The sequence below is a fragment of the Rhipicephalus sanguineus genome, chromosome 7 (assembly GCF_013339695.2).
Source record: "Rhipicephalus sanguineus isolate Rsan-2018 chromosome 7, BIME_Rsan_1.4, whole genome shotgun sequence".
NCBI lineage: Eukaryota > Metazoa > Arthropoda > Arachnida > Ixodida > Ixodidae > Rhipicephalus > Rhipicephalus sanguineus.
Genome location: NC_051182.1, coordinates 111,317,143 through 111,327,240, shown reverse-complemented (window position 1 = coordinate 111,327,240; position 10,098 = coordinate 111,317,143). Strand labels below are relative to the sequence as shown.

The window sequence follows — 10,098 nt, the reverse complement described above, 5'->3', positions numbered from 1 at the left end:
CCACTGTAAGCGCGCGCCTTGGTTTGTTGAACTTTCGTGCCTCTTTATGACGCGCGCGACGCCCTCCCATTTTGTATATATGCTTGTTTTCACGCGTGCAATAAACTTCAGTTGTGTGTGAGCGCTGGTTTGTGCATTTCCTTCCTTATTATTCCAACCTGTAGTTATAGCACCAACGAAGATTAGTAAGCGCTTATCGTTCGTTACATACAGGTGCGGCGACGCAATGAATGTAATCTCATTTCCCCAAATGCCGACTACACTTTCTAGTGCACCCTTTAAATATCAGAACCTTGCACTGTATTCGTCGACAGTGTCGATGGACGTTGATTCCAAACGCATCCGCGAATCATAGACCGCTCCTGCACTTCATAGGCAACAGAGCTGTATCTTTTTTTTTTTTTCATTTATGCCGTAAGGCGCACTGGCGCCAAAAAAATAAAATAATAAAGGTGGCGCTTTGAGCCGCTCAACTGGTCCACAGTGGGACAGATGGAAATCGCGAGAGGCCGTCGCAGCTAAACACATGAAGTTGTGATTAAATTGCGCAGTAGCATGTTGCACCTTGCCAAATTCACTGTGTCCTAAGAAGTCCTGGCACGGCGCAAGCGGAAAGCTACAGCGCGAGGCCCGCGCACTCGTCGCGGCGGCTGCTGCTGCGGCAGTACACACATTTCCCATGAGCGCTTGCGCACCCGTTGGTGGCGCTCGTGTGCTTGAAAAAGGTCTATTGGAAGTGGTCCCTAGATTTTCGATATGCTTCACCTCATTACACTCTCGTATTGCGGCAAAGCTGCCTTTCAAGCTCCGTTACGGTCGAACTTTGTCAAGAGACCGTCAACGTCCGAATGGAAGTGGTCCCTAGATTTTCAATATGCTTCACCTCATCACACCCCGGTATTGCGGCAAAGCTGCCTTTCAAGCTCCGTTACGGTCGAACTTTGCCAAGACACAGTCAACGTTCGATTGGAAGTGGTCCCTAGATTTTCGATATGCTTCACCTCATCACATCCCGGTATTGCGGCAAAGCTGCCTTTCATGCTCTGCTACGGTCGCAAATGTACTAACTCAAGAAACACTGGTTCCAACATGGAGATGAAAGATGTGGCAGAGGTGGGGGCTCAATTAATGCTGTTTTGGACCTGAAATTTGGGCAGGAAGTCCGAAAAATCGGAAGCCGAAGCTTTTTAGCATCCAAAATTTCAGATGTTCTTATATATCGACGTCTACGAGGTAGATTTGGAATTCCGGACTTGAAGGGAGCATACCCTTGTCCGCCACATCAGTTAGGCTTCCAGAGAAGTTGAAAGAGGAGGAGAGGCTGAGGAAATGGCATCTTTGCCTATCACGTGTAAAGTGTTGTCGGCAACACTTTGGTTGCACCAAATCACGTACATAAATAGAATTCGACCTCTACATTGCCTCATTCTTGATAAGACAACTATGAAACACGACCCTGCCAGTGCTTCAACAACCTAGTGAAAAGAAACACTTTCGTGTTGCTATCTCATAAGAATATGCTTAGCAATCCTCTCCAACTTTTTTTTCTGCAATTTCGCTTCGAAGTATTCGAAAAATATTCGAGAAATATTCGAAAAATATTCGATTCGATTCGCACTCACACTTCAATATTCGAATTCGCTTCGCACCCAAAATTTTGCTATTCGCACAGCTCTAGTTTTAAATCAACTTTGCGCAGCCGCTTGCACTTAACGTACATTTGTGAGGCAGAAATGTTGCAAAAAGGAAAATGTGGTAGCGACGTTGCCTTGAAATTCACGCACCTGCTGTCTGTGATGTCACCGATTTGGATGGTGTCTGCTACAAGCTTCTGTTAATATTTTAATACTGTTCATATTTTATTGGTAAAAATGGAGTGGTACATTGAGTTCTAGAGGAAACAGATTTTACATGGCAAGCTCCATGATGCATTATTGAGGAAACTGTGCCGAATCACGGAAAAGTAACTTTCAAATGCGTGACGTCGCACTGAAGTACGAGTTTTTGGTTTTCATTGCCAAACTTTTTAATAAAGTACTTTTGACGTTAATTTTCTCTTCTGTCATGGACCTGTGATTGCCAAAGTAACCATAGAGTTCTCAAAAAAATAATTCCATCTAAACTGATTTGCTGCTTCATTTCACTTTTATATTCTTTTAAACAAAAGCCTGCCTATATATTCGTTGTGCAGAGGTTCGCGAGAGAGGAGGCAAGAGCGAGGTGATAGCGAGGAAAATCACAGACTGGAAAAGTGAAGCGCCCCACCACAGTGAGTGCTGTTGAATTTCATGCTTTTGGTGTGCAATATGTGTTGCTATGTGTTGATGTTGCTGCAAGTTGTGGTAGTGGGAATTGTCAAGAGTGCAGGCTTCAATTTTAGGACCAGAGTGCCTGATTTACACGCGAATTTACGGCAAGCCCTCATTAACTCCGGCTCCAATATCTCGAAATATCGGTTGAGGCGAAATATCTTCCCCGTCACAGTATAAGTACACATGGCATGTCAGTGATGGAAGTACTGCTCCACTTGCTCCAAACTGATCTTTGTTAACTGCTTCGAACCTGCTCTGAAATGCCATTGAGAAAATAGACAAGGAACTTCAACTGTCTGACCAACTCGCAAGCCCTAAGGAAACCAAAAACAACCTGCATACTATCATCCTGGTGTGCTAGTACAGTCCTGAATATAACGAAATCGACAAATTCCTGAAAAAATGTGTTACAAACAGGTTTTCGTTATGTCCAGTTTCAGCATGAAAATTCGAAAAAGAAACGCACAAATTAAACAGAAGGGGAAGTGAAGGCAGAGCTCACCGAAAACATTTCTTTAGCGGCAAAAAAACTGCATTATTTTGCTCTATTGCTTGTGCATGGGGGATGGCAATACTGGACATTTGTAGGACATCAATACAGGGTGTCTACCGACCGGGAAAACCGGGAATTCTCAGGGATTTTGGGTAGTTTGGAAATTCTCAGGGAAAACTCGGGGAAATTGTGCTCCCATCAGGGAAAATCCACAGTAACTTTATTGAAAGGCAACGAAAGTCGCGATAGCGCTGGCTCGATATTTCGTGAACGCATTTTTCAAATCAAACGGCCGCTGCGGCTGCGGGGAAGTGGCGCACTTCAATGCTGTCATCGCCTTCGGAGCGGTGAAGTGGGAGAGAATCCGGCTAATGCGTGGCATGCGGGCACCATGAACCACGACACATTGTATCGCGCAATGTTGTCAGGGTGTTCTGTGACTACGCGGTGTAGTTCTGTATTCTTTCTCGCGCGTGCTGCGCGTTAGCGCCCGATATGGTGTTTTTGTTATCGCCGCGTGTCAAGTAACAAGCATGATTAGTTGTAGAAGCGGTAGCAGTAAATGTAACGAGCTTGAGTTATCTTGCAAGCGATCGCGATCGTTCAGAAAGCGGATGTCTTCGACAAGGCTGGTATCTGGCAAGCCATCCCGATCGGCGAGAAAAAATACGACGCTTGTTGGCTGTTATCGGAGAGCTCACTCGCTCGGATCCCGAGCTTCAAAGATGCTATTTAGGACTCCGTGGAGAATAGAATAAATTTCCAGGCGAGAGCTAGCGTAACTCACAGCAAGTGAAAGCTTTTTTTTTTCTTTTTTCCCGATGAGGGCACATGCTGAAACAGGTTTTAGGCAGTCGACCGATATATTGGGGGGCTGCAGCTCGCAATTACCAGCCACACCACGTGGATGTCTGCTGCAAAGCCGAACCACAAAACTTTTCAGAGCCAAGGCATAGCGGCGACCGAAATTCGCGACACCGGCACGGGTCCCGTTGGTTCGATTCGGCGTGCGATGTCGGAAAACAGTAACGTTTCCACCATAATCGGATGTGCCGTAATTCAGGCTGTTGCCGTGCTTTCATGAGATTTTAGCCCGCAGCTATATTGCTTTTTTTTTTGCGAATTTTATGCCTTCGCCATGATCTTCCTTATCAAGTCCAAATCGCGATTACATCACCCCGCGCGTCGTATGCTCCATGCGCGAGTGAAAGCGTGCGAGCGCTGCCGACGAACGGGGCTTAAGCAGAGATGAAACGAGCCGACTGTCTCGTTCGCGCGGTGGGCACATGGAGATAGGAGCCGCCGGGTTGGGGGGGGGGGGCTGCGTGAGTCCGACAGGAAGTGTGTACTTTGTACCAGCGGGCATGGTCGCGTGTGCCGCGGTATCTTTAGTGGGGATCAGCAGACGGCTCATGCCTTTGCAGGTGTTGTGCTCTAATTGCAAAACGTCCCCGTTGAAGCCATAGCAGTGGCGGATCCAATGGGGGGGTAGCGGGATCCCCCCTCCCCTTAAGCCAGCCCCCGCCCCCTCCTTCAGTGCCTGTCGTCCACCTCCTTTGTCAGGCTGCCTGTTGAGTTTGCCCCCTTTTTCAGGTTGCTTTGCCTGCTACTGCCCAAAAGGGGTAAAGAGAATCTTGTCCCTGCTCTCTACCTCTCTCATCGCTCTACCTTTTCCTGCTTCCCTATGCACATTTACAACAAAGGCTTCTTACGCACCGCCATAATCCCCTCTGGGTTGTTGTAAATATGCGTGACCCACCAAAATGCACTGCTGAGCGGGGGCTTCAGCCTTTGTACCCCCCCCCCCCCCATTAGGTACCTGAATCCGCCCCTGAGCCATAGATAGGGCACTTCTCTCAGTGCAGCGGCTGCGTTTTCTGTAGGAGCGAGCTGCCAGCCTATATTCATATAAAATTCCTCTTTGTTGCTATTGGATTTACTGTATTGCTCTCGCGGTGAAACTGTGACTTTTTTTCTAACGTGGGATGGTTTTCGATGTTTTGCGTTCGTGGAGAGCAAATGGTTCGGCTGGGCAACGTGGTAGCAAAGGCGTTGCATTGCTCTGGGCAACGCGCGAGGATTTGACAACAACCCGCAGCAGCAGAACAAGCGCAATTCCACAGTGCATTAAACCTGCATTTGTTTCGTATATTGTCACGTGGTCGTGACGTCGACGAAGACAGCAGTCGGCGTTTGCAGGATGAAACTGTTTATTTGGCCGAATTTGTGGCCGGAAAATGAGAACTAGAACTACAGCAATACACGCTGTACAATGATAGCGGCGAACAGGGCGTCGTCCGTCGATCAACTGACAAGCGGTCAAGCGCGTCTGCTTTTATACAGGCGCTATGGAACTTTCCAGCAATATCGCTGGTGGCGGCGTTATCTCTCAACAAAGCTGGAACATTCGCGTGCGGCGCGCAATCTTAACAAAACGATCTACTAAAATCGTGAAGCTTCTTGAACACTGCTTCGCGGCCAGCGTTGAGCGTTGATAACCGTCCTTGCTGGTCAAACTCAAACACATCAAAATAAAAGAAGAAGCGGGCGTGGCAATATACATGTGCCACTCGGCAAGGCATTTAACTGTGATTGCTGCACTTCAGGCTCAAAAAAACTGATTTTTTTACGCAAAAAATAAAAGATGTTTTTTCATGTTGCCATATTAGTTGAGCATTCTTGTGGCATTTTCAGTTTAAGATTAATCCTTTAGTAACTGCCTTGCATGAAAGGTCGAATTTCAGTTTAACGAAGTTTCGATATAACGAAGTGAGTTGCCGCTTTTACCAACTTCGCTATATTGGGGTTTAACTGTTCTATGTACTATATTCAAATGGGATTAAGTCGTTTTTATTTTCTAACGTGCGTATTAGAGAGTGACATCACCGAGCGATATGGTCTCTACCCGAGTGCAGCAGAACGAAGTTCTGCTGCACTCGGGGAATTTTAGCAAGAACACTCGGGGAAAACCTGGAATACTCGGGGAATTTAGAAAAGTCAACTCGGTAGAGACCCTGCAATATAACGCTCCTCCGTCATAGTGTAGCTGTGGGCTCCAGGATTGGCTCTGGCAAAGCGTCGTCACGTTGCTGGAGCTAATTGCGGAGCTTACACTCTAGCGAATCCGCAGCGCAGTGCAAGACTGCATAGTGCGTGATGAGTCGATGTCCTAAGATCCGTCCTTGTCTCGGATAGTTTCCACCAGGGCCTAATCTGACATCTCCTCGGTAGTGTCGGCGCAGTCCTCCGGGAAAAAAAAAAAAAACCCCTACAGGTCGTCAGGGGCGGCTCCGTGCACGCGCACTTACCCTATTTAGTCGAATCTAACGCGCACCTTTTTTTCAGTAAAACGAGTCCAAAAATCGCATGCGCGTTAGAATCGAGTACCGAAAAAAAAAAAAAAACTTATCATATTGCCATTGGCATTTCAAAATGGCCGCCTCCTACGCACCTCGGCCATTTCTGCCAATTGTTTCAGTTCGTACGTGTGCTGAGGAGTTCGTCATCCCGTTCTGCGTTTGCATCGACGGCATGGAAGTGCCGACTCCAAATACTTGACGAGTGCACCACGATGCCGCATTTAAAAGAAAAGTTATTACGTGTGCAGAGACGGACAGCAATCGGGCCGCATCGCGGTTGTTCGGAGTTCCCGAAACGTGTGTGCGAGACTGGCGCAAACAGAAGCAGAAGATTTTTTACAGCGAAAACTTCACGAAAAGGTTTCAGTGGACCAAAGCAGGGCCGATTTCCTGAAATTGAAGAGCATTTACAGCGATGTGGACTGATCCATTACGCGACTCGTATCGCCGCCGTAGTGGTGACAGTTTAGTGGCAACGCCCGCTGTTTGATTTTGTTTTATTTTTTGAAGCTTTAGTTCTCTAAAACCCAAATACATGTTCTTCGGAATGTGCGAAGGTTGACTCCTACGGACCTTTTTTTTTGTTCTTTTCTCTCACGAAAAATGGGTGCGCGTTACAATTGATGTTTTACTTTTTTTTTTTTTTTTTTTGACGCGGAAAACTGGTGCGCGTCACCATCGAGGGCACGGTAGAATCGAGTACATACTGTAAACCGCGCAAGGCGTCGAAAACGAAGAGCGAACCACGGAATGTTTGGAAAAGCGCTCTCCATACGCGGGCACAAACTCTCAGCGTAACCACACTGAACTCGAGGCGCGAACTCTGCGTGAAATCGAGGTGTAACGACACAGAGCAAGGATCTTTTAAATGCGAATGCATTTCTTAGTCGGGGGTTGTCCTGCGTCCCTGGCCGGCGTGTGCACAGGTGTTATCTCTCCGCGCGTGCTCCTCCTCGCCCCTAGCAACAGCTGCTCCGTGCCTAGCAACCGGAGCAGGTGGTGAGCGGCGGAGAGTAAGGGAGAGGAGGAGCGCGCGGGCGTGTGATGGCGCTCGCATCGTGGAGCAGCGGAGGGTAAGGGAGAGGAGGAGTGTACCCGGTGAGGGCGCTCGCATCGCGGAGCTCGCTCGGCGGAGAGAGAGCTCGGGCGCTCCTCCTCTCCACGCTCGGACCTATATATATCATGCAGGGAGCGCGCGCTTTGGTGTCTTGATAGCGATGGAAGTCTGTGAAGTCGAATCTCTTGCGGCAACGATACCACTACGACGAAGTGTAACACAATGCAACTCGAGCATTACGCCTCTACGTGCACACTCTCGTCTCTCTTCATTAATTAATCGCACACTCATCTGGTGCACCCAAATGCATTCGCATTTCCTCACAATCCCCTTCAGGGAGGTGCGGGTTTTTTTTTAATGGTGTCACGTGGTGTCATGTTAACAAAGTGCAGTTCAGAGACTTCTGCAACAACCGAAGAGTGGTGCTGCCAACGCAAGAGCCTTTTTTAAAGAAAGCCGGCGTGGCGGCACCCACGAGCGGCTGCTGGAAGCTCCCGCTAACAAAGCGGCAGCGGGGCAGCTTCAGATGATGCATGCGGCTCCCGCTCATGCCAAAATGACAAAATTCGAGGCAAAATCCATAGGTTGTCGGTGGCGAAAATTCATTATATTAAGGGTGTCTCCCGCTGCCAGTTTGATACATAGAGGTCTCAAATACATGTGTTTCTATGGAGTCATGTTGAGGAATAGAAAGACTTCATAATATTGAGGAATTCGTTGTATGGAGGTTCGTTATAGGCAGGTTTAACAGTATACAGCTTTATCAGCTCTGATCTCATTCATGCGAACAACTGGCATGTAGCTAATTTAGCTGCTTTTTTTTTCAGCTGACTTGCAGTCTATTTTGCTGAAATGTGAAAATGCCTACGATTGCTTTGAACTCATACCTATTATCAAGTGCTGCTTTGGCAACAGTTATGTGACTGCGGTTACTTCCATAATGTGGTACTCATTTTTACTGGTTTGATATCGTTTCTGCAACAATTGCAGGTGTTGCATATAGCTAATTTCACGGCACATGTGATAACCAACCATCTTTTTAATTGTTTGTTTCTTGCAATTTGTGTTGATTGTTGTCTGTGAAATACCTTTCATAATAAATATTAATATTCATTAGGCACTCTGATGATGCTTTGAACTCCAGGAGTTGTATGGCATATTTTGCCATGTGCTCCTGAAACACCAACAGCTGCTCTAAAATAGCATTTTTTCTGCTCCAAAATCTGCTCCAGAAAGTAAAAGGTCACTTCCATCACTGTCATGTGAAACTGTCGTTATTACTGACGGTATTTTAGGAAGGCTCCAAGTGGTCTGTGCAAGGCCAGAAGGCTTTGTGTTAGTGATTTCAACAATTGCTTAATTCTTATCTACATTTTATTAGCTGTTTTACAGTTTCGAGTTAACGGGGGTTTTGCTGTGCACGTTGTACCCATGTCACACAGGCAAATATTAAATGCTGTTTTGAGCGAGTACACTTCGCCACTAGTGTCGTTAGCAAGCTGTCATACAGGAATGTTTCGTGGCACTAGCTGCAGAATACACTCTTTTGCAGCCTAAGAGGCCTAGCACTTCGCCACTTCGCTGCTTTGAAGTCTTTACAGTAATTACATGATTGTAAGTCGACTCTTACAAATAAATTTTCATTAAAGACATACTCATGGGTGAATTCGACAATGGACATTTATTACGTAGTTGCTGCACTGACTACTCATCCTCACTAGCCATCGTTAAGCCAGCCCTTCTGACATTGGAAGTGTGTCCTCGCTTTGGAAGTGATGACACGGTCTTCTTGGGTGACCATTTCACATGTCATCGGTCAAGACAGATTGTGCATTTCAAAAAGTTAGCAGCGCAAGAACGATTAGGAAAGGACGAGACAACAAAGGTAAAGAGCGCTATGCAAGGGTTGACGCTTGGGCAAGTTGGTGTGGATTCATTTCAAAAAGTTAGCAGCGCAAGAACGATTAGGAAAGGACGAGACAACAAAGGTAAAGAGCGCTGCTTGGTCATGCTGGTGTGGATTCATTTCAAAAAGTTAGCAGCGCAAGAACGATTAGGAAAGGACAAGACAACAAAGGTAAAGAGCGCTGACAAGGGTTGACGCTTGGGCAAGTTGTTGTGGATTCATTTCAAAAAGTTAGTAGCGCAAGAACGATTAGGAAAGGATGAGACAACAAAGGTAAAGAGCGCTGTGCAAGGGTTGACGCTTGGGCAAGTTGGTGTGGATTCATTGATTAGGAAAGGACGGGACAACAAAGGTAAAGAGTGCTGTGCAAGGGTTGACGCTTGGGCAAGTTGGTGTGGATTCATTTCAAAAAGTTAGCAGCGCAAGAACGATTAGGAAAGGACGAGACAACAAAGGTAAAGAGCGCTTGGTGTGGATTCATTTTTGAAATGAATCCACACCAACTTGCCCAAGTGTCAACCCTTGCAAACAGATTGTGCAGTTTGGTTGTGCATGGCGTAAGTCTGGAAGAGCATTCTGGCTTAGTCTGCAAAAAACCTCGGCACTTGGCGTGACACGCAAAAAATTTGGATCACGCCTTTGTCACCACTGTCGCACCACCCATTCAGAAACTCCAGATCTACGTCTCGCCGTGCAGTTGCTAGTTCATTTGGCACGGAGAATAGCGGCCCTCTTGATGTATGCGTGATCAGCACTGAAGGTTTCTTTGGCCCGGAGCGCCCTCGACAACGAAGTTGGACTATCAAGTGCTACAGTAGCATGTGTCTGTCAGAAAAACCATCTCCAAGAGCCAGAAGGAAAGGCTTTTTTTATGAACTACCAGTACTGCCTGAACAAATCGCCACCATTCGTTGTCAAGAGTGCTGCTGCTGATTTGAACAGTGGCCCTTCCATCAACCATTGAAGCTCAA

At 46.9% G+C, this 10,098-nt stretch overlaps 1 protein-coding gene across 3 annotated transcripts in view; it reads left to right on the top strand.

Moving 5' to 3' along the window:
• Nucleotides 1-10,098, top strand: part of LOC119399755 (putative RNA-binding protein Luc7-like 2) — a 33,793-nt gene that overhangs the window by 22,171 nt on the left and 1,524 nt on the right. For all 3 annotated transcript variants that reach the window (XM_037666589.2, XM_049417839.1, XM_049417838.1), the window contains one exon: nt 2,192-2,269. In XM_037666589.2, coding sequence (XP_037522517.1) covers nt 2,192-2,255 — 64 coding nt within the window. In that variant the 3' untranslated portion in view covers nt 2,256-2,269. The remainder of the gene's footprint in view (nt 1-2,191; nt 2,270-10,098) is intronic.